The sequence below is a fragment of the Lissotriton vulgaris genome, chromosome 3_1, assembly GCF_964263255.1.
Source record: "Lissotriton vulgaris chromosome 3_1, aLisVul1.2, whole genome shotgun sequence".
In the NCBI taxonomy this organism is placed as follows: domain Eukaryota; kingdom Metazoa; phylum Chordata; class Amphibia; order Caudata; family Salamandridae; genus Lissotriton; species Lissotriton vulgaris.
The window spans coordinates 1,141,044,720-1,141,070,814 of record NC_141689.1 but is presented as its reverse complement, the minus strand read 5'-3'; the positions used below and the strand labels follow the sequence as shown (position 1 = coordinate 1,141,070,814).

Genomic DNA, 26,095 nt, shown 5'->3' with positions numbered 1-26,095 from the left:
ATAAACCTCTACTTTTCATTTTCAAACCATACACTTTCAAATACATTATTTTTTTTCCACAATTCATGTAATGTTACACACCTTTTCTAAAATACACCAGTCCCTATCATTTATAAGGATTTATTTTCAGTCTTCATCAGTGACACTTTCTTAACATATAATAGAAATCACTATAACTTTTTAAACGACAATGCTAACGCGGTAAAAATAACCCTTCATTTGCTTTCCTTTAAGAATGCAGACTATGTACCCCACGCATGCGTTTCTTGATCTTTATATTTGGCAGCGAATACCGACCTTGAATCGGAAGACATGAACAAGACCGCCATTGTCACATTTAAAACTGAACGTTGCATCTGCTCACACACATATCTTTCACTAAGCTAACATTCACAGAAAACATCATTGATGTAAAAAAAAATTGACCTTGCTTTACAACTCCCTCAAATCACTCCCTTATTTTTTAACGCATCCTCCAGTTCAAAAAAAGCTACTTTTTTGATAACCACTAAGCAAAATATAAGTGACTAGACTCCTAGAAAATGTATCAAGTCATTCTGCTCCTCTCCACTGCATAGCCGGCGACCTAATTCTGTGGAGTTGCTATACAACCAGCGGTGCTGCGCCGTTTCCTTTACCATCTTGGGAAATTCAAAATGGATGTCCCTCCTGCCTTCGCAAACGAGCCGGACCACTTAGAACTATTTCGACAGAGAATGCTTCTGTACTACGGCACCTTACCACTCTCAACTTTGAATACTTCATATCGATTATCATTTCGATATTCGTATTTCACCTGTGTGCAGCCTGTATTTCATTGCCTGAGCTGTGATTTCACGTGGGCCCTGGATTTATGTCTCTGCAATTTGGTACCTCCTGAACCGAATTACAATCACCTCATGAATCCGTTACTTGATCATGAACAGCTTTGTTACAACGGAGGGTTTATGGCCTTTGCAGCGATACAAGGAGTTCTGGGTCATTGGAATATTTTCGCAGCGGCGCAAGATTTCCTAACAGAGAGCCACATCGAAAACCCACCGAGCTGCCCTATGATGGTAAAAGACGCTCCAATAATGACAGATCATGAATGCTCCTTTCATCTTCTCAATTGGATGGCTGACATGTTCTCAGATGATAACAATGATTTCATGTTAGAGGCACTTGCTGCATACTTTGCCTACACAATGGACGGTTAACTCTTTCCTAACAGCGAGCTACATCGAAAACCCACCGACCTGCACTCTGATGGTAAAAGAGGCTCCGATTATAACAGATCATCAGTACTGCTTTACACTTTTCCATTGGATAGCTGACATACTTTCAAATGATAAAACTGATTTCCTGTTACAAGCAGAAGCTACCTATTTTGCCTAAACAATGCTTCAATAACTCTTATACAAGCCATTGACGTCCTCATTTCCTTTTGGTTTTCTATATTCTTCACGTTCTTTTCCATATTTTCTTTTGAAGAACAGACCTATTTGCTTTACTAACAATGGACATTATGATTTCGTGTTGTTTGACAGCTGATTCATAAAGTAATGATGTATAACCACTTGCATTTTCATATATCGTTCCTAAACTGAAAGGCCAGAGACCTTCTTCCATTTATTAAAATATAATATACTTCCTTATAAGAGTGTACAATGTTTTTTTCCAACTATATTCATTTTTCTTCAACTATAGCGTTTGTATTCCATGTACTACTGACAATACCAATTACTGTGTTTTTTGCAATTTCTGTACTCGTATTACATAATGATTTGCCTTTAAAACAGTACATTTCTAAATAAACATTTCAAATATTCACGGTTTCTCTTTTAATCCATAATCTCAACTGAAATGATTTCATTTTGAAAAACTATTCATGGGTTCCACATAACCTTAACTGTAGACACTGAAGACCTTATTTATAAAGACCTTCCGCCGCCGGGGCCTCATTTTTTAAAATGGGAAAAAGTAACGCACCGGTGGCGCAAGGCCTTCTTAAATAAAGTCCTGAATGTTTTCTTTTCTCGACCTCACTTACTGATACTAGAACCTCCAAGCCAATTACGGCCCGTGAACTCTTTCTTAGTAGGTCGCGCACCGTAAAGACAGTTATACCACTGTTAACATTTTTTTTTTACTGTTACTAAGCACCGACACAGTTCCGCTTTACTCAGAGTTAATCACTGCTCCCACGCTTCTACAGGCCAGACGCTTTGTCGTATTTCTCTCCTTATCACCCTTTCATCTCCACAATAACAAACAGTTCTCCGCCAGCCACCAGAGAACAGACTCAGATGCAGAGGCACCAAAGAGTGAACCCATCACCAACTGCCATCTCCGGCTGTTTCCATGGTTACACCTCATTCTGCACCTTGCTGAAGGCACAGGTCAAAAGTTCATGTCTTAACGTTCTACAACAAACTAAGAACACTATTTTCCCTCCAGAAACTCCTGCCAATACACAGCTCTGTTACATATCTTGTTTTTTCACACCCAATAGTACTTTTCGTTTAACATAAACATTAACATGGAACGTACTGTTCAATCTCCACTTGTTACAATCAACCAATAATTTTTTTTTTAAACCACACCCAGCCTCTTCCTTTTTCTTTATTTAGAATTTCAACTTCTAACTACCATTCCACTTCCACAACCGATCGGAGGACGACTACAAATCCCTTGAAAATGAAGGTCTGGCTAATAGGACACAGTTATATTCACTGGAGTGAAAAATATGCAGTAAGCAGACGAATTTGCAACCTCAGCTTACCAAATGTACACATAACATGGATTTCCAAAAGAGGATTGAAATGTCACCAATTGATTCCATTGGTGAAAACTTTTATGCATCTCCCAGAACCAGACCTTATAATTGTGCACTGTGGTGGGAACGATCTAGGCACAATCACTGGGGTAGGTCTGGAAATGCTTCTAAAAGACACCTTTCGACAATTGATGACACTTTTTCCTCGATCTGCCTGGGTATATTCCAATATATGCCAAAGACAGAAATGGAATTGGTCCAATCAACATTGTGCACAATTTGAGAAAGCAAGGAGACATGTAAATAAATCTGTTTCTGCGTTCCTCAGAGATTATAGCATGGGTTCTATTTACCACAACAACTTGCGATACCACATGCAAGACGTCTATAGGAGAGACGGTGTTCATTTCACGAATGAGGGAAACATAATCTTCCTCTGCAACATCAGGCTCTGCATCGGTACTTACTTATAAATGCAGAAAACACTCAATTAACACAAGGGCTCTTTTCAGAGCCACCTTATATCTAAGCACTTAAACTTCTGATTTATCTCCATTTTCACACTCTTGTGAATAGGTGTGCGCGACCGGGTGCGCGCACCCCGTTATTTTTTTCCCGAAAAAAAATATATCTTTTCGCGTTCAAGGGTCTTACTGCACACCCCGAGAAAACCTACGCAGCAAGACAATCTCTACCTTCTCCCCTTTCCATGTTTCAACGCTTTGAAATGAACAATATATTTACTCGCAGTGACAAAATGGCGGACAAAACTTCCTGATTTCCTTCGAATCGAACGTTAACAGACGTCACGCAGCAAAAAAAAATTCCGCTCACGCGCAGCCGCTTGGGTGTGCGCGCCTATAGATATATAATTGACTTTAACTTTAATTTTCTCAACAACTACTGAACGGATTTACACCATTCCAAAAAAAGCATAATCTGCGAACAAGACTCTACAGTTTCGGCAAATTTCTTATAAATCCATTCAGCCGTTCGACCTGTAGCCGAGTCTAAAGGTCCTATGGAAAATAACATGGAGAAAACACGTTTTGGGACCCCCCTTATATCTCAGCCCCCACTTGACCAATCCCCCCCCAAACTTTCAGGGAAGGAGCGCAGCGGACCGAGCCATCTTCTTTGAGAAATACGCAAAGACTCATCCACCAGGGCCAAAGTTATTCCAAATAGAATGTTGAGGATTTCCTATGGAAACTAGGTCCTAACTATAACTACCTACTGGCGACCGCCAGTAGGTAATATATATATATATATATATATATAAATATATAAATATATATATAGATGCACATATATATATATATTTAAATTCCACAGCCCAAAGGTCCTCCACTTCCCAAGTCCAGTGGTGCACATATGGGTGAGGAGCCCAACACTAATAACTAATAACTTTTCTTTTTGCTGGAAAGAAAATCCGCACTTTGTGGTTGCTCAAATGATGCTTTAATCCATAGATCATCAAGGCCCCATGCAGTCATCTTGAAACACTACATGCATTTTGCCGTGCAACGGATTGGGTGTTTCTTGATCACTCCATGGTCAGTCCGTGAATTCTGATCTGTGAAATGCTGTTCTTTGAATTCACTGTAGGTGGTTGCCACTGGTTCTCTGTGTAGGTGGTCACTATCCCCAAGTGTGAGCCTCAATGGTTAAATACACGTATGACCTGTATATGAATCTTTACAGTGGCGACGAGGATTTGATCTGCGATTTCTGTTCCATAGATTTCTGTGCCTGTTGTCTCTACCGCCAGATGTGGGTTACACCCTCTCATTGAAGCATGTTTTTCACTTGAATCTCGTCTCTTTACCGTGAATCTTTCTCTGCAGACTGGCCAGCAAACTGCGGGTCTCCGGCAATCACACCAAAATCCCTGCAAGGAAGAATAGCTAATGGTGAAGAAGTTACCCCTCATTCATGGCCTTGGCAAGTCTCAGTGCAAGTAAGTATCACCCTAAGTGCATGCTCTGAAGATGTGAAATACACCTAGGTATGAACATATCAGTTTTAGCTAATGGCATCTTGTGCATTTGTCTTGGTTCTAACCCATGTTATATTTTGTTTTGGATTTGAATAAAGTGCCTTCATAGAGGAACGTGCTGGACCTGATTACCATTTGGAGAAAAATTATCTGTGGGCAAATGTGTGCTTGTGAGAAAATTGCACATTTTCACTAACTGACAAATCTTTATCGTCTTCCAGATATAAAATGCACATAGCACAAGATCTTTAAAATAGTATCAACAATAATGTGCATTTACGCACTGGATAGTCTAAGAGATAAACTAGCCATTAAGATCCCACTAAATGGCTCCACAGTCAGACAAAGCTCTCACGATAATATCTTGTCCCTTGTCAGTGTGAAAGAATAGTTTGCAAACTTCGTTTTGCAGACAACAGGCTGGTGCCATGTGCTCTGTAAATTTGCTATCTTAAGCTTTCTAGGGGAATGGACAGTTCAGGATCAGGGAAAACTGGAGAATATCCTTTAGTTACACTATTGTGAGTCAGCAAAATACTATGGGTTTTGCTTTTCGTTGGGGTGTGTCCCACCATTTTAGCATTAAATGCCCTTTTTAATTTTGCACAGTGAAATAGTGGATTAACTGCTCTGTCCCTTCACCACCACCAAGAGTTAGAAATGCAAGGTGCAAAGCTAAAGAAGTGCATCATACATTTACAAACTCATGAACTGATTCACAAAGTTTTTCTGTGGTGTAATTGTGCCTTATTCCTGTCTTAAATGTGAGTCATGCCCAAGAAGTAAGGCCTGATCCACCAAGCATTTTCTGTGAGTAGTTTCTAGGAGTAAGAAATGGTTAGACGGAGAAACTTTGAGTAAACGATCTTGCTCCTGGAAATCAGTGAGCTGGTCGTCCTAAAGCATATATTAAGACACACCCGCTGACAGAAAAAAGTTTTGTGTTTGCATGTGTGCATGTCTGCAGTCAGCTTCCATACAGGTTGTTTCAAAGACAGATACAGAAACGTGTGTATTTTTTGTGGCTTTTTAACTTGAATTCCAGCGGATCTAGAATGTATTCTATAACGTATCATTCCCACATAGACGGGGACCCCAACAGGGAAAATCTGCATCAGAAATATACAGATTTGATTACTTTTTTTTAGAATCTTTGTAGTCCTCTTACATATCATGAATCTTCCCTTTTTTAACTTAACAGCATGCAGGACACACTTATGCGCTATGGCAAAACCACTGAGGACCTGTAACCCTATCACTAATCCTGTCTTCGGCATATGAAAGGGTGCCAAAAAACAGTGCTTACCAAGAGTGTAGCAGGTAGGCAGAGTCAAATATCTAAAAATGTTCACATGAGGGCCGGCACACCACGGTGGCCCCAGTACTCTTCAACAAATGTCTCAAAATGCCCTACTATCACCTTTGCTGTCAAGAGGCAACAGTTCCTGTAGAGGTTTGGAGCCAAGCTCTTGCCAACAGTACGTCATCAATAACTGTTAGGTTCTTCTTGAAGTAACAGAACATCAATTTAGGAGCCAGTTTCAAACCCAGAGACAGGAAAGATAGCAGCAGAACTGAGACAAAACACAATCAATAACAAAAAGTATGGATGAGGGAAGACGCAAGGTAGAAAAAAAAAGATTATTTTTTTTTTTAAAGTAGAGCGGGGGAGGCCAATAAGAATGTGCTAAAGATCAAACTTTGCATGATTATTGGTTTGTAAAATCCACTCTCAATAGTTTTTTAAAGCTGGGCAGTGAAGAGAAACATTTCTGGCTTGAGGAGATTCATCAGTGAAGCCATGAAGTGCTTTTGAATACCAATCTGAGGAGACAAAGTGAACCCAAAGAAGATAACTATAATTTCTCACCTCCGTACTAAGGATAGCTTCACAAACTACATGGCATGTAGTGCCGGCTCCTTCGCTAATGCAGACTAACATCGCCCACTGCTTAAAAGCAGTGCAATGGAACATTATGACAACAGTAGGTATTATCTTTTTATTGCAAAACTTGCCCATTCGACTGGCGAATGGATCTACGCCTTGCCAAAATCCCAACAATCGCTCCTGATGTCCAGCAGGTAATGGAGTATCTTGCAAACCATGAACTTGATTGTTTGGGCAGTGTAGCAATGGCGGATGCAACGCAACAAGGTATCCTGGGGCAATGGGATTTCTGCACAGGCGCAAAAGATCTCATGTAACGTGAGACCTTTGACAACATCGCAGATTCCCTGCCAATTCAAATTTCAGCTCCAACATTCGAGAAACATTACTGTCCCTTCGAGGATATGAATTGGATCACTTTGCTTTTCTCACACGATGGCAACAATCGCCTCTTGGAACATTATGCATCTCCAGCCACTGAAGAACTTCCAGACTGCAATCTCCAAGACTTGTAAGAAATTCACGTTATCCTTGGATTGATTTTCTCCAACTTTTTTGACTTTTTCCAATAAGATTTTTTAATACACTTCAATTGAACTATTTTCATATAATAACTTTCTAAGTATGCTCAGGCATTTGAACTCTGTTTTAATTATTGCCCCTTACGTCTCCAGCCTAACCAGGGATGGGTGATGTATGGCCTATGCAAATATGCTATTTACTTGCTTACTTAGCCTAAACCCGACATCCATTTTGAAACCATGTTTATTCTTTGTGCACATGTCTCTCTGCCTGCCTGCTATCAACGAAGCCCTTTAACACTAATTAGCTCATCCTCAGCCTCTGCTCACGAGCTGGCGATCAAGATCAAGATCAAGATAAAAAAACACGTCATTGTTTAGAAACTGGTTGGCGCAGTGTGGTAATCGTATCCTACCTTTATTTTCATTATAGAATTTAGTCATTCATGTGTAATAGCTATTGCTTATGTCACATGGAACTGTAACATGTAATGTGGAATTGACTGATGCAGAAGCTTTGGTTTGGATACAGCAGAAGCGGTTGGAGTTTGCCTCAGCTCGATGCCTAAGCTCTTGCACAAGAATGTTTCTTTGAAAGGGCTGAAGACAATAATATATGGTTTGACGAGAAGGGTACCGAATGTACTTTTGAGAAGCGCAATGTTTGTGTACCTCCTCAAAGTTCCAATGTGAGTAGAACTATTATCAATTCTGACATGCACCAGATTGAATCTACTGTAGAAGAGATTTTGTGTTATAAAAAATGAGTACCAGGGTACCTAAGAAGTTTGATGACATCAGAGACATTCATGGCTAATAGGTATTGTTTATGTCACATGGAACTGTAACATGTAATGTGGAATTCACTGATGCAGGATTAGGTTTGAATACAGAAGAAGCGGTTGCAGTGTGCCTCAGCTGGATGCCTTAGCTCTTGCCCCAGTGGGTCCATTTATGGCACTTAAATAAACACACTTTTTATATAACTTGCATTGCTTTATTACACACAGCCACTTTCTTAGACACACCTGATTTCACCTTTTGTCTTCTGTGGCATTGCAACATTCTGCATTATATTCTTCATGATTATTTCTTTATTCCTGCTTGCTAAAACACTGCATTCGATTCTTCAGACCGGTAGGGGTGAGTAGTAAGCTTCCCACTCCCTGTATAGTATAAACGCAGGGCTGTAAGTTGGCCGGGTCTCAAGGGGTCTGAGCACCAACAGTTTTTTAAAGGAGGCCTCGAAACCGGTCTCTATCGGGCTCTGTTTTGAGCCCTGGCACAGGCGGTCCGTTTCTTTTCCGGACTGCAGTGACAGCAGTTTGCATCACTGCAGTCCGGAAAAAAGTGCCATGGAGCAAAACAGCCCGATAGAGACTCATTTTGAGACAGCAAGCACGTCGATGTGCGCTGCCCACACTGCTCACTTCTCACTAGTGGAGAAGTTAGAGCGTTGTAGGGGAAGGGAAATACTTTAAAAATCATTTTCTTTCTGGATTTCCCATCTCTTTATGAAACGCAAGAGCAGCAACATTGTGGTAGGGTCACCAGGGCTTTAATTGAAAGCTTTTTCAATATTATATTTAACAAGCCAGAGTTGCAGCTTATTTATATTATGCAGCTAATAACCATTGACAAAGCCAATAGTCCTTACTTCTTGTAGGTATTTTATTTTATTTATTTATTTAACTTATAAAGCGCACTATCACCAAAAAGGCATCCTGGCGCTAATAACTCGAAATAAGAAGGGACAAGAGATTGAGCAGGGACCAAACAGCCGACTAAGTTTTAGGAAACAACCAAGTTTTGAGTCTCCTTCTAAAGGCACACAGATCACTAACTTGTTTTAGCTCCAAAGGCAGTTGGTTCCAATGTTTGGCAGCAGCGTACCCAAAGGTTCGACCACCTGCCCTGACTTTCCTAAATCTCGGCATTATCACAAGTTTTGCCGCAGAGGAGCGGAGGCTTCTCGCAGGCACATACCACTCAAACTATCTCTGCATAGACACAGGACCCATCCTATGCAGAGCTTTAAACACTATACAGAGAGACTTGAACTGGACTCTTTGTCTAAGCGGAAGCCAGTGTAGTTCTGCCATTGCCTCTGAAGAGGCAGATCTTCTAGGCCACCCCAAAGCCAATTTGGCAGCTGTAGACTGGATCCTCTGCAACCTTTCAAGCTAAAATGTTGGAGACTCGAGAAACAAAGCGTTGCAGTAATCAAGCCTGTTAAGAATGGTGCTACGAACTATCAAAGCCCGAGCGTGAGATGGAAGCAGATGAAGTATCTTCCGCAGAGACCTAATAATAGCCAGGCAACAGGTCACAGTTTTCTTGACCTGAGATTCAAGAGTAAGTTTGGAATCAAACAAGATGCCAAGATTACGAACCTTCTTTACAGGTTGAACAAAGGTCGAGGTGGTGGCCGGCCAGAAGTTACAAGGTAAGGCAGAGGGAATTCTGTCCCTCGGACAGTAGAGCACCTCTATCTTATCTGCATTAAATTCCAGCAAGCTCTCCTTCAGCCAAATGGCCGTATCACGCAAGCAATTGTGAAACACTTCTGTCGATATTGATTGATCTCCCTCAAGGGAGAAAATCAACTGTGTGTCATTGGCATAAATAATGATGTTAATGTTATGCTTTTTGATGACAGAGATCAGAGGTTTCATGTAGATGTTAAATAAAATAGGGCTGATAGCCGAGCCCTGTGGTACGCCATGTGAGATATTTGAGTAGCTAGGTTGAAAAGGGGGAGGGATACCGCTTGCTGTCTATCCCCTAAGAATGACCGAAGCCATCTCAGGGCTGTTTCCCTCACCCCAACCTCACTCAATCTCTTCAACAGGTCGAGCAGAACTAGCACCGCTGCCTTCCGCCTGTCTGCCCGTGTCCGAAGTTCGGCCATCACGGTCATCAGAGCAGTTTCAGTTCCATGGGCCGGCCGAAAGCCAAACTGCACCTCCTGCAGCAGGTTGTGTTGTTCCAAATACTTGGAAAGAGTGCTTCTCACCACTCGTTCCACGACATTGGCTGGGAAAGGCAGGAGGGAGATGGGCTTAAAGTACTTAAGGCACTCCGGGTCAAGCGAGGGCTTCTTTAACAGAGGTGTCACCACTGCTTTTTCCCACTGTACCGGGACCATACCACTAGACAATGACTGATTACAAATCAGTCAAAGAGTGGGGAACAGCTCTGCCTTAAATTCACTCCAAATTTTATAGGGCACAGGATCAAGCGGAGACCCTGAGTGGACACCACTGGCCACCCTATCAAAGTCATCCAGTCCTAGGGGCACAAACTCAGAAAGGCAGTAAGGGACCTCGCCCTTTGCATGTATGGCGTCGCCGCTGCTACCAATCTCCGGGTCCGCCCCCCCCCCCCCGAGGGATGCTGACCCCCTCCCAGATCCTTGATGATAGTATTCATTTTTTCATGGAAGAACCTAGCCAGGTCTTCACAGAGCTCTTGGGAGGGAGGTATCAGGTTCTTTGCACACTCGGGCTGGTCAGGCTATTTAAGATATTAAAAATACTTCTCGAACTGTTGGGGCCTTAAGTATCAAGGCGGAAAAATAATCCGACTTAGCCATATTTATCGCTTTCTTATACCCCGTAATCTTAGATTTCCACATAGTCTTATCAATGTCAAGGTAGCTGAGTCTCCATCTCCTTTCAGCATGCTTACAATAAAGTTTCATATTTTTTAGATTTTCATTAAACCAAGCATCCGAAGGTCTACCCCTAGTACGACGTTTTTTTAGGGGGCTACCACATCCAAGATTGATTTGATCTCACTGCAAAAGGAAGCGTAGTTCTCGTCAACAGGCTTAACTGGGGAAAAACAATCCTCTACCCCGAATATTGGGGCATTGCCTTTCATACGCAAGAGGGACTTCTAGTCTATACTTACATAATTACGGGCAGCATTTGTACCCCAACAATTATAAGAAGCACCGTTAACAAAAAATTTGATCAGCGAATGGTCAGTCCAGTCCATTGGCAGAATTTCCCCAATCAGAAGATGATTAACCTATGAGAAAATTCAATCAAGCATATGCTCTCCTGTGTGAGTGGCCTTGGGCACCTGCTGAAAAAGGCCCAGGCCTTCACAAGACTGAAGGACATTCGAATAGGTGGAATCAAGCGATCCATTGAACCAGAGACTAAAATCACCCAAGATCACTAGTTGACGGTGAGTGGCCACCATATCCGTCAACGTCTCCAACAGGAGTTGTTGCAGCAGTATACTGAACACTTCAGGAGGACAATAACAGATAATCCCAGTTAGGGCTTGACCATCATTACTTTTAATAGTGAAGCCAAGTAACTCAAAGCCTGCGACTACATCCACATCGAAAATGAACAGATTCAAACTATCTTTAAAAATCACCCCCACTCCTCCACCTCTCCCATTCGGGCGAGGTTTATGGCAAATGTTATAGCCAGGAGGGCAAACCCAGCCTGGATCAATCTCGCAGTCGGGCGAGGACCAGGTCTCAGTCATGAACAGGATCTCAAGTTCATGATGTTCCAGCAACAGCTGAATTTCCATAAGGTGCTTAGGTAGAGACCTGACTTTCAATAGTCCACACGCCAATAATCCGGTATCAAGAAAATCAGACAGTGGAAAGGCAGACTGGGCAAAATCAAGGGCCCCTTTACCTTTACCTGACCCACCAATAAAAAGAAGTTCCTCACTAGTATAGCGGATCGGGCAGCGTCCTTTAGTCGACCTCTGATGCCTGAAAAAAACAGCATAATGGCTGGCGCTGGCGCTGAGCGCGTCCATAGTGCGGACGGGCTCAGACGGGCTTGCCTATGGCGTGCCTTCGGCACGGCGCCGGCGCGCCCGCTGCGCGCTTGCGCCAGTTTCCGGTTTTGTATGCTCCCGAGGCTAAAAACTAGAGCGCTAAACTCTAAGATGGCGAGTCCGCTCGCACGGACGGCCCCAGCCAGCACCGAACTCAGCATGCCAAATGTCAGGGAAAACAAGCAGCAGGTCACCAACCACACCAGAGCTAATGCGGTAGGTGAATATACATGAAATTGCGAAGTGAGGAGTAGAGCAACAGCTTTCAGCCTCCGCACTACCCACATCCAATTTAATGAAGGAATTTGAGCAGTTAAAAATATAAACGTATAAAAACAAAATCGGGCTGCCAAAACTAAGCCCACATCAGTAAAAGTCCCAACTCACAGGAGCCAACAATGTAGCAGCGCGCTCGCGCCAGCTTCCGGTTTTGTATCCTCCCGGGGCAAAAGACTAGAGCGCTAAACTCTAAGATGGCGGGTCCGCTCGCACGGACAGCCCCAGCCAGCACCAAACTCAGCATGCCAAATGTCAGGGAAGACAAGCAGCAGGTCACCAACTAAACCAGAGCTAATGCAGTAGGTGAATATACATGAAATTATGTAGTGAGGAGTAGAGCAACAGTTCTCAGCCTCCGCACTACCCGCATCCAATTTAATGAAGGAATTTGAGTAGTTAAAAATATAAACGTATAAAAACAAAATCGGGCTGCCAAAACTAAGCCCACATCAGTAAAAGTCCCAACTCACAGGAGCCAACAGGTATGATGTTACATGTTGTCTTACATATCAGGATGCAATGCCAGAAACAGCAAAATACAAGTCGGCGGCATACTATGCTAAACACAGACTTTTAGCGTGTTTGTTAAAGCCATGTCCTAATAACACTTTTTATCCCACTTAAAGCCCTGTATAAACGTATACTAACACTACTTACAAAGGTATGCTACAGCAGCCAGTATCCTACAGGTCCAACAACACATCACTTTACAGCAATCACCTCACGGCTTAGGCTCACTGTTTGATCCCCGAGTCTTCAGACCGGTAGGAGTGAGTAGTTTGCTTCCCACTCTCGCTATAGTCTAAACGCATACTAACACCACTTGCACAGCTATGCTACAGCGGCCAGTATTCTACAGCGCCCAGAGCACATCAGTTTACAGCAATCAGCTCACGGTTTACGCGCACGGTTTCATGCCCGAGGGTACCAGCACCTCGCCTCAGCACCATCTCACTCTGGGCAAAACAGCACTTTCACACCGGTAGGGGTGAATACTTCGCTTCACACTCCCTGTATAGCACACCGTTAACACCCCACTGAGGTTACAGTGCTCCTACCCGCATCTTTCCTACTTTTTTCGCCCTTTTTTCCCCTTACTCGCTTCAACTGAATCACAAAATGGCTGCCAACACTTCCTAGTTGCAACCGTTCGCAGCCAATAACCAGCAAGCTTGTGCTCCTAACGCCTCAGCCAATCAGATGGCAGAATTCCCAAATATCGATATCTGTAAATTTAGATATTTCCCCAAAACTACTGAACGAATTTACACCAAATAAACAAAAGCATGCTATCTAGACCAAGACCATTCTCCCTGCCAAATTTGGGGTAATTCCGTTCAACTGTTCGACCTGTAGCCTTGTCTAAGGTTTCCTTTGGAAATTTAATGGAGAAAACACGTTTTGGGACCCCCATTTTTGCTCTGCCCCCCCTTGATGAATCACCCCCACACTTTCAACATAGGAGCTGAAATGAACATAGAATTAGGGGCTCATTATGATTGCGGATTTTCCGCATCCTCCGGGCCGGCGGAAGCCACCGCCGGCCCGGAGGATGCGGAAAATCCGCAGCGGACCCACCAAAGACCCACCGCCACATTAAGATGGCTGGTGGGTCCCGGTTTCCGTCCGCAGCTTTTCCTCCGCGGTTGGCTTACAACCGGGGAGGAAAAGCACTAATCTGGTGACGGTGTCTCTCAGACACCGTCCGCCAGATTAGTATGTGCCTGCAAACATGCTTTTCCGCGGCGGCTTTTCCGCCGTGGAAAAGCATGTGTAACTTCACTGCGGGGGCCCGTTGCGGGCCCCCTAGGTGAAGGGGGCGTGGGGGGTACCTATGGTACCCCCCTGCATTTGTATGCAGAAAGCGGCAGGCACCGCGCGGTGCCTGCCTCTTTCTGCATGCAAATGCAATGCGTGCATTTTTAACATTGCCGCGGTTGCAGCTTGAACCGCACCCGCCGCAATGTTAAAAATAGAGGATGTGACCGCCACCCTGGCGGTCACATCCTAATCGCACAGGAGGGGACTCCGCAGCCCATGCGGACGTCCCCTCCTCCTCAATGATCGCGGACGGACGCAAGTCCGTCCGCGATCATAATCGGCCCCTTAATTTGTAAAATGTCATGAAGATTCATCAAACGACGCCAAAGTTATAAGCAAAACAAAAAGTGTTCTTCCTATGGAAACTTGGTCCTAACTATAACCAACCGCCAGAAGGACATATGTATATATATATATATATATATTACATCATTCATGACATGGTCAGTGACATGTAGCTCAAAGAAGGGGGTTGCTGCACTGTTCCTCAGGAGGGAGAAAATTAAGGAGAAGCTGACGTGACCTAAGGTGTGGGTAGTACACCTTTGGGCATCCATTTAGTTGGATGTATTTGCCTCACACACCCAAAAGGGTGTCATGCTTCATCATTGGCGGTTGCTCCTCGTCGGGGGGGCGGTGCAATCCCCAACGGGCTCACCTCTAGGAGGGGCTCTTTAGCGGAGATCTTTTGTATCCAACAGCCCTATGGTGAAGTGAGGGTATGTGGGCAGAGTATCAGATGGACTCGGTGTAGTGATTAAAATGCAGTAGGGGATGCCGGAAACAACTTTATTCTGGGGGTCCCCCTACTACAATTAAAACCAGTGGGGAAAGGCGAATAGCTAGGGGTAACCAAATTAGGTAAAGTAATCCTAGAGAGGCCTTAGAAAACAGTGGGTCACTCGGCGGAGTTGGGTAGGTGCACCCACGCGGTCACGGGACGAGTAAGCCACACCTGAAGGTTTGCCCTCGTAGAACTGACCCGCCGAGCATTCATGTGGCTCTTAGACCTTGACCCTTAGGCATAGGACTTCCCACCAAGGTAATATACACCTACACCACATACATGACACTCGCATGTTAAAAATTCTTTTTTCACTTCATTTTTAAAGGTCCTGATGAATCGCAGGTGATTAACCGAATGCGAGAAACATGTTGACCCACTGTTTTCTAAGGCCTCTCTAGGATTACTTTACCTAATTTGGTTACCCCTAGCTATTCGCCTTTCCCCACTGGTTTTAATTGTAGTAGGGGGACCCCCAGAATAAAGTTGTTTCCGGCATCCCCTACTGCATTTTAATCACTACACCGAGTCCATCTGATACTCTGCCCACATACCCTCACTTCACCATAGGGCTGTTGGATACAAAAGATCTCCGCTAAAGAGCCCCTCCTAGAGGTGAGCCCGTTGGGGATTGCACCGCCCCCCCGACGAGGAGCAACCGCCAATGATGAAGCATGACACCCTTTTGGGTGTGTGAGGCAAATACATCCAACTAAATGGATGCCCAAAGGTGTACTACCCACACCTTAGGTCACGTCAGCTTCTCCTTAATTTTCTCCCTCCTGAGGAACAGTGCAGCAACCCCCTTCTTTGAGCTACTAGTACCTTATACGGGCACACGCTGCTACTGGACCTTTCACTTGCTTAAGTGATAGTTAGTGTCCGTTGATCCATTGATCATTCTCCCTTTGATTGACAAATATGGTCAGTGACATCACTGATGACATCACTGATGACATCTCAAATGACATCACTGATGACATCTCAAATGACATCACTGATGACATCACTGATGACATCTCATTTGACATTACTGATCACATCACTGATGATATCATTCATGTGATAATACGATGAACCTCTTCAGACTCTAATATAACCTTAGATACAATCAGTGTAAACAGACACTCACAGACTGTCACTCATCCATGGAGTTACTCACACACCTAGTCAGTCATGCAAAGAATCAATCACACCTCCATTTCCTCAACTATACAGTTATACAAACTTTACTTATTCAAACATATACTAACACATATTTACTCTCTTATACAATCCCTGATACAAGTTCACAATGATCCATACAGCCACTCACACATTCACTGGCTCTTATGCACAGTTATTTATATATGTCAACTCTCACATGTACTGTGTTTTACATATGTACTTACTTTGACATGTAGCACTGAGATATCCATTCACTCACCAATACACTCATGCACACAGTCAACCGCCCATACAGCTGTTTCCACATGCACTTTTGAAACCATACATCTAGTGAATCAACTGCTCACACATCTATGCACAGAGTCATACACCTTCCAGCCACCCACACACACATTCAGTCTCCCATACAAATACTTGGGCAACCAATCAATAACCCATATAGTTACTCATATAGCTACTGATCAACACATGCAGCAGTTTACAGAACAACAGATATAATGATGCACAAATTAAGACAATTTAGTCACTAACCCATGCACTCAGTGAGACTCATTTAATCACTCTCTCATACAGTTAGTCATGCACCTACTAAATCCTTCATCCAGACACTTATACATCCACTCATTCTTCAATATGTAAGACATATTTTAACTTGACAGAATCATACAGTCACTGGATGTTGTCATCAGTGATGTCATCAGTGATGTCATTTGAGATGTCATCAGTGATGTCATCAGTGATGTCACTGACCATGTCATGAATGATGTAATATGTGACATCATCAGCAGTGGATTGCGGGTGCGCGATATATAGTTAGTGCAACTAACTATATATGGAATTTCAATGGTTTTGTGTGAGTAAAATAAGGTTTTGTAAATGCGAATTCCTAACTATATATGGTCTAAAACCTATGGTTTTTTCAGTGAATTTTCAAGGTTTTGTAAATGCTAATTCCTACCTATATATGGTCTATAACCTATGTTTTTTTCAGTGAATTTTCAAGGTTTTGTAAATGCTAATTCCTAACTATATATGGTCTATAACCTATGTTTTTTTCAGTGAATATATATATATACATACATATATAAACATATATCATCTGTATATCTATATAAATACAAACATAAATGCATGCATACATATACTTATATGCATACAGATGCATGTTATTTACATGAAAGTTGAAAAAACACTAATAAAAGCAAAGCTAAAAAGCCACCTCATTACAAACAGAATGGCTTTAACTTAAACGAGGGCGAGATCTATTGCATTTTCAATGCTTGTTTACTTTGGTTCCATCAAGAAGGCATTCAGATGTGTCACACATTTGCCATAAATTCTGAATGTTAGCACTCTAGTTGCACATTAGATCACTGTAGTAAAGCTACTGCTCACCAGGGACGTCTGCTGCTGGTATTCAATGTGCATGTTTCAGTCTGCATGTCAGAATTTTTTAATGAAATTGAAGAGGGTTTGAGAAGTCACTCAAAATGTGCCCTAATTTTTCTTTCTGCAGCACTAATTATAATTCATATGGCAAAATATACCCCCTCATTTTGTTCCTTTTTAAATTAAATGTTTTAAGAGTTACCACTTTATTCCAATCAAGATGGCTTCAGGTGTGCCATACCTTTGTAATAAGTAGGACTGTTAGCACTCTAGTTGTTCTTTAGAACACTCTGGGACATTCTGTCATTGGGCTATACTTGGGCTACATCTGGGTGATATTTGGGCTACATTTGGGCTCTTTTGTCTCTGGTGGCCATTTTGGGAGACTGCATGTCAGAATGTTTTAATGAAATAGAAAAGGATTTGAGAAGTCACTCAAAATGTGCCCTAATTTTTCATTCTGCAGCACTAATCATACTTTCTATGGCAAAATATACCCCCTCATGTTGTTTCTTTGTAAATTAAATGTTTTAAGAGTTACCACTTTATTCCAATCAAGATGGCTTCAGGTGTGCCATACCTTTGTAATAAGTAGGACTGTTAGCGCTCTAGTTGTTCTTTAGAACACTCTAGGAGGCTGCAGTAGAACACAAAGGAATCAACTGACAGTCTCTGTCCTTGTTGGATGTACATGTTTTACTGAGAATGTCAGACTTCATTTTCACATGACTGAGAAAGATAATGTGAAATTACAGAAAATATGCTTTCGGTTTAGCTTATAGATCCCCTTCCAAACCACTGTGGGAAAATCATGAGATATTAGTTTTCTTTCAAACAATATTCATGATATCACAGCAGAAGGTTTTTTCACATGGTAAAATCACCTTAGAACCCACCACAATTCCTAAAACGAGTATGGTACCATCAACAAATGATTTATAATGTAACTAAAGTCCTAAAACCCTCTATTAACTACAATGCTTTTTAATGAGGTGCTATCATGTATATTGGTCCCAAGATGGCTGCCAACACTTCTTGGATGAAGTGCTGACAGCCAATCAGATCAGATGTGTGGTTAGGCTCCGCCCAGATATATATCTTTTTTTTAACCTAAATTACTCAAAATCCACTGGAGCACATATATTGAGACCTAGCAAAGGCACATCGGGCTAACAGTCCCTACAATTTTGCCAAGTTTCGTGCAAATCCATTCAGCTGTTCGAGCTAAAAGTGAGGCCAACCGCCCTATGGAAATTAACATGGGAAAAACGTGTTTTGGGACCCCCCTTTTTTCTCGGCCCCCCCTTGATGAAACCCCCCCCAAATTGTCAGGGGCTGCTCAGAAACAAAATGTTCCATTTTCCTGAAAATTTCAGCCAATTCCGTACACAAACGCCAAAGTTATTAGACATAGAATTTTCAAAAATCCCATAGAGAAAAAATCCTAACTATATATACCTACTGGCGACCGCCAGTAGGTAATATATATATATATATATATATATATATATATATATATATATATATATATATATATATATTACCTACTGGCGATAGCCAGTAGGTATATATAGTTAGGATTTTTTCCCTATGGGATTTCTGAAAATTCTATGTCTAATAACTTTGGCGTTTGTGGACGGAATCGGCTGAAATTTTCAGGAAAATGGCACATTTTGTTTCTGAGCAGCTCCTAGAAATTTGGGGGGGTTTCGTCAAGGGGGGGCCGAGAAAAAAGGGGGGTCCCAAAACGCGTTTTTCCCATGTTAATTTCCATAGGGCGGTTGGCCTCACTTTTAGCTCGAACGGCTGAATGGATTTGCACGAAACTTGGCAAAATTGTAGGGACTGTTAGCCCGATGTGCCTTTGCTAGGTCTCAATATATGTGCTTCAGTGGATTTTGAGAAACTAACGTTTAAATCAAGATATATATCTGTAACAGCGCTCCGGGTAGCGATCCGGTTCGCGTACTTTTCGCTTATCGGAACTTTGCGATGCGAAGCTGATTGGCTCTCCGGTGTCTGTCAACATTCTAAACAGTCCGGCGCGGCCGCCATCTTGTCTCTCGGTAGGATCGAGAGACAAGAGGAGGCCAAAACAAAGGGGGAAATGAAGGAAAGGGGGCAAGGTAGACCCCTTCTGATCCCCTAGGATTGATGAGGGGATATTATAGAGTCACGCTGGGCCCAAAAAAAAAAAAAAATCCGATTTTTTCGCCGTAGAGACGCGTCTTGATACGCGAACCGGGCAGCTAACCGGGAAGCTAACTGGCAGTGTAACGGGAGTCTGACGAGTAGCTGATTGGCTGTCAACATTGTAAACAGTCCGGAGCAGCCGCCATCTTGTCTCTCGGTAGGATCGAGAGACAAGAGGAGGCCAAAACAAAGGGGGAAATGAAGGAAAGGGGCAAGGTAGACCCCTTCTGACCCCCTAGGATTGATGAGGGGATATTATAGAGCCACGCTGGGCCCAAAAAAAAAAAAAAATCCGTTTTTTTCCCCGTAGAGAAGCTGATTGGCTGTTATCATTGTAAACAGTCTGGAGCGGCCGCCATCTTGTCTCTCTGTGGGATCGAGAGACAAGAGGTGGAAAAAAAAAAGGTGTAAATGAATGAAAGGGGTAAGGCAGACCCCTCCTGAACCCCTAGGATTGATGAGGGGGCTATTAAAGTTCCCTGGGGGGTGAAAAAAAAAATGTGATTTTTCGCAGTAAAGGTGCTTCCTGGTACGTTAACCGGGCAGCTAACCGGCAGCGTAACGGGAGTCCGACATATTGTGTTTTTTGAACGTTTGTGATATGTGCACGTGTGGATTTTGTCTAATTAAGGTTAAAAAAATATATATATATCTTTAAGCGTGTTTTGGCGCGCTTACGTTTTGGGTTTGGTTTGCGCTGCAGAGACGATAGGTCACGGTTATGCGATGCATCATGAGGCGTCTCACGGGCTACGTGATACGTCACTTAATAAAGAATATATTTTACAGCTATAGATATTAGCTTTTAAAAAACCAATGAAATTCACAGAAAAAACCATAGGTTATAGACCATATATAGTTAGGAATTTGCATTTACAAAACCTTGAAAATTCACTGAAAAAACCATAGGTTATAGACCATATATAGTTAGGGATTAGCATTTAAAAAACCTTATTTTATTTGCACAAAACCATTGAAATTCCATATATAGTTAGTTGCACTAACTATATATCGCGGACCCGCAATCCACTGCTAATTATGTCACATATTACATCATTCATGACATGGTCAGTGACATCACTGATGACATCACTGATGACATCTCAAATGACATCACTGATGACATCACTGATGACATCTCAAATGACATCACTGATGACATCACTGACATCTCATTTGACATTACTGATTACATCACTGATGATATCATTTATGTGATAATACATCTTCAGACTCTAATATAACCTTAGATACACTCAGTGTAAACAGGCACTCACAGACTGTCACACATCCATGGAGTTACTCACACACCTAGTCAGTCATGCAAAGAATCAATCACACCTCCATTTCCTCAACTATACAGTTATACACACCTTACTTATTCAAACATATACTAACACATATTTACTCTCTTATACAATCCTTGATACAAGTTCACAATGATTCATACAGCCACTCTCACATTCACTGGCTCTTATGTTCAGTTATTTATATATGTCAACTCTCACATGGAGTGTGTTTTACATATGTACTTACTTTGACATGTAGAACTGAGATATCCATTCACTCACCAATATACTCATGCACACAGTCAACTGTCCATACAGCTGTTTCTACGTGCACTTTTGAAGCCTAACACCCAGGGAATCAACTGCTCACACATCTATGCACAGAGGTATACACCTCCCAGCCACCCACACACATACTCAGTCTCCCATACAAATACTTGGGCAACCATTCAATAACCCATATAGTTACTGATATAGCTACTGATTTAAACATGCAGCAGTTTACAGAAGAACATAAATAATGATTGCCAAATTAAGACACTTTAATCACTAACCCATGCACTCAGTGAGACACATTTAATCATTCTCTCATACAGTCAGTCATGCACCTACTAAATCCTTCATCCAGACACTTATACATCCACTCATTCTTCAATATGTAAGACATATTTTAACTTTACAGAAACATACAGTCACTGGGTGTTGTCATCAGTGATGTCATCAGTGATGTCATTTGAGATGTCATCAGTGATGTCATCAGTGATGTCACTGACCATGTCATGAATGATGTAATATGTGACATAATTAGCAGTGGATTGCGGGTCCGCGATATATAGTTAGTGCAACTAACTATATATGGAATTTCAATGGTTTTGTGCAAATAAAATAAGGTTTTTTAAATGCTAATCCCTAACTATATATGGTCTATAACCTATGGTTTTTTCAGTGAATTTTCAAGGTTTTGTAAATGCAAATTCCTAACTATATATGGTCTATAACCTATGGTTTTTTCTGTGAATATATATATATATATATATTTATATATCAATCAATCAATCAATCAGTGACACTTATAAAGCGCGCTACATACCCGTAGGGTCTCAAGGCGCTGGGGGGGGGGGTGCCGCTACTGCTCGAACAGCCAGGTCTTCAGCTTCTTCCTGAAGGAGAGGTGGTCTTGGGTCAGGCGCAGGTCAGACGGGAGGGAGTTCCAGGTCTTGGCGGCCAGGTAGGAGAAGGACCTTCCTCCTGTAGTCGCTCTTCGGATGCGGGGGACGGCGGCGAGGGCGTGGTTGGCTGATCGGAGGTGGCGTTTGGGAGCGTAGAAGTTGACTCGGCTGTTGAGGTAGCTCGGGCCTTGGTCGTGTAGGGCTTTGTGTGCGTGGGTGAGGAGGCGGAAGGTGATTCTCTTGTTGACGGGGAGCCAGTGAAGGTCTCTCAGATGTCCGGAGATGTGGCTGGATCGTGGGATGTCGAGGATGAGTCTGGCTGAGGCGTTTTGGATCCGCTGGAGTCTCTTCTGGAGCTTGGCGGTGGTACCGGCGTAGAGGGCGTTACCGTAGTCCAGTCGGCTGGTGACGAGGGCCTGGGTGACGGTCTTCCTGGTCTCTGTGGGGATCCACCAGAAGATCTTCCGTAGCATGCGTAGGATGTTGAAGCACGCCGAGGAGACGTTGTTGACTTGCCTGGTCATGGAGAGGGAGGAGTCCAGGATGAAGCCCAGGTTTCGTGCATGGTCTGTCGGTTTGGGTGCGGTGCCCAGGGCGGGAGGCCACCAGGAGTCGTCCCAGGCGGAGGGTGAGGAGCCCAGGATGAGGACCTCCGTCTTGTCCGAGTTCAGTTTCAGGCGGCTGGTCGTCATCCACTCGGCTACCTCTTTCATCCCTTCGTGCAGGTTGGCTCTGGCGGCGGCGGGGTCGTTGGTCAGGGAGAGGATCAGCTGGGTGTCGTCGGCGTAGGAGATTATGCTGAGGTGGTGTTTGCGTACGATGGCCGCGAGGGGGCTCATGTAGACGTTGAAGAGGGTGGGGCTCAGGGATGATCCTTGGGGGACGCCGCAGATGACTTCGGAGGCCTCTGACTTGTACGGTGGTAGGCGGACTCTCTGTGTTCTTCCGTCGAGGAAGGAGATGATCCATTCCAGCGCCTTGTCCTGGATTCCGATGTTGCTGAGGCGCCGTACTAGGGTGCGGTGGCAGACTGTGTCGAATGCCACGGAGAGGTCTAGGAGGATGAGGGCCGCTGTTTCTCCATTGTCCATCAGGGCTCGGATGTCATCGGTGGCGGCGATGAGGGCGGTCTCGGTGCTGTGTTTGGCTCGGAAGCCGGACTGTGAGGGGTCGAGGGATCCGTTCGTCTCGAGGAAGGCGGCCATCTGCTTGTTGACGGTCTTCTCGATGACTTTGGCTGGAAACGGGAGAAGCAAGATGGGGCGGTACTTTGGCTGGAAACGGGAGAAGCGAGATATATATATATATATCAGGAACACTCCAAACTTCCACATGCAAGTAAGGCACTGACTCCGTGAAATAGATGATCCCAAATAAGTTTTATTCACTCATTAGGCTGCTTTCTATTAAAGGTATATACTATATATATATATATATATATATATCATGCCTTAGAACACAAGGTCCACCTGAAACTGTGGCTCTGTGCTTAAAAGTATCTTATCCTTGATGGTTCAAGGATCACACATTATTTGAAGTGGCATTTCCCAGCTGTCGGGTAGATTCCTTTGGTCCAGCTCAGACTCCCATGAGGAGATTCTAGTCTGTTGAGTGGTTAGGGAGTTAAAGTTACTGGAAGGTCCTGCCATGGTCCATTTGGGTTGGGCATGCAATCACTGAAACCTCATGAACTCCAGATAAGGCCTGTTAAACCATAAAACGGTCATGGGTGTCACTGATGGCAATATGGGCAATAGGGCAGAAGCCCGAGCCACAAGACAGGCATGGGTCAATTTTCTAAAAAAGTACCTTCAGTTAACATGCAAAGGTAGCCTTAAGGTCTGCAGAACAGACCTTTGCTGCTGATGTCAAGTAAAGAAAGATGATGAGCCGCCCACTGTTGCCTTTGACGGAGAGGGGTTTTCTATATCCAAATCTTCAAGTGTAATCATTAAATAACCCCCATCATTGGTTGTATGGACCTTTGTTCATCAACAAGGAGCACAGTGAAAAGGAGGGATCCTCTACATTAAACACTCACTTGTGTGAATTAAAAGGCTTTATTTTCAATTATTTAAGATCATTATTTATTCATTAGTCTTTTAGAGAATTCAGCATTAGAAATTAATATAATCCAATAATTGATATTTCAATATAAGGAAAAATACAATATTTGTGAAGATTACAGTTAAAATTGAAATAATACAGCAAGCATATTTCATAAAGGAATTTCCCTAATCTAAATAAAGTTAGGTTGGAATAGAATTAAGGCTTCCGTTCACATACCCAATAAAGAGTTTTAATGAGAGAATAAGTGCATCAGCATATAGCCTTTGTACATCAATTAAAAATTAAGATCAGGGGGGGCATTTAGCACACGACCAATACATATCTGTGATAGCTACCCCCATCAGATCGGGGGTAGCTATCGTTGGTTTAGGTGGAGTAATGCACTAGAACTAGAGGTGGGAGGGCCCTGCACCAGCTGATGTTACTTCAGAGGCTGCCTCTTTTTTTTAGACACAGTTCATGCCAGGGGTTTGGCGGTGATTACTTTCAAGTGGGAGGGGCAGATGATAAGGGAACAATACAGTGCTTTAAATGTGAAAAAATAAGTGCAGGTACTCATTAAAATGACCTAGAGGTGTGGCAAGTGGGTGGGGCTATGGGCGGGGCTAAGGTCAAGTTCTGATGATACATATTGACTTCTATACCGGTTGCAGCACATATCAAAACACAACAGAAATGCATTTATGTTAACAAAACAGGTTAAGTCATTACACAAAGTGAAAGGCAAACAGAGTAATATGTTAAAAATGTCCTTGTTTTGTAATATTTGCAACTTCTTAATGTTGTACCGTTATTTGTTGTTGTTTGAGACCATGCTATATATCCTCAAGTGTGCATGCACACAAAGAAATAAGCAGAGGTACAGAAAAGCAGCTGAGCTAAGGACTACAGAAGCGCCTTGACTGTAAGAGACAGCTTCTTCTTGGACAGCCTAGTGCTTACCGGTACTAGCAGCCAATAAGCTTACATTTCATGAGTACTGGTACTCTCCTACGTAGTGGCGAAGGGTCAATATTGCAGTGATAAAAATAAGAAGTGCCAGTACTCAGAACCTGTGAGTCCTGGCCCATTTAAAGCACTGCTTCAGCCCTTTGCCCTAAGGCCAGGCTCTTTCTGTCTCCTTCTGGTTCAGTGTCTTTGCATCCACATCTACTCTCCTTTCACGATTAACCGCTCATTTCTACCCAGCCTCTAACCTTCTCTCCCTGGTTGTGCCCCTCTTACTGCCACCTCTCACTTACTTTCTCCACAAGTCTCTTAAATGTTGTCATTGTTTTTCCCCCACTTGCCTCCTCTTCTCCCCTCCATGATGTACCCTTACCCTAAATTTGCCACCTGGCCTGTAATTTGTTGTCCTGTATTTCATTGTTTGTGTTGATACAGCACGCTTAATGTTGAGGCCTGTATTTTGTAAATATTTTTTCTAGTAAATAAAAGCAGTACAAAACAATTTTCAAGCTGTGAAAGTGTGTGTGTGTGTGTGTGTGTGTGCGTGTGCATGTGTGTGTGACTGAGTGCACGCAAGCTCCACCACGCCCTGTAAAATCTGCAGGGCAGCGTTTTAAAGTGAATTTCAGGCACGTGGTTCATCAATAACTAAACCAATTACTTCAGGAAATACAGCAGATTTGAATTTGTTTTAAAATACAACTCCTAAGCACCCATTTAAAAACGAAACGAATATCTATCTGGTACAGTGGTAGAAGTGGCGGGGGATCGGTGGGCACGGCGTGCCCCTACTTCTAAAAAATTGTTCAGTCCGATCCCCTACTTCTTGCTTTCAAAAAAGCGTCCCGGGACGGCAAGAATAGTCCAACTTTAAAACTTTTTTCATTCGCTGCCAGGGGCTGCTTGCACTTCTCTGTGAACTCCAGAGGCTGCAGCAGCCCCTCCCTGAACTCAAACAGACCGAGGAGGCCCATTGTCATTCCGATTGAGGCTGATTACCTCTTT

The 26,095-nt window shown here is 43.1% G+C and overlaps 1 protein-coding gene across 1 annotated transcript in view; it reads left to right on the top strand.

Annotated features, from left to right (window-relative positions):
- LOC147727573 (ovochymase-2-like) overlaps positions 1 to 26,095 on the top strand; it is a 455,363-nt gene that overhangs the window by 375,100 nt on the left and 54,168 nt on the right. The window contains exon 21 of the mRNA XM_086961618.1: positions 4,606 to 4,718. Coding sequence (XP_086817744.1) covers positions 4,606 to 4,718 — 113 coding nt within the window. The remainder of the gene's footprint in view (positions 1 to 4,605; positions 4,719 to 26,095) is intronic.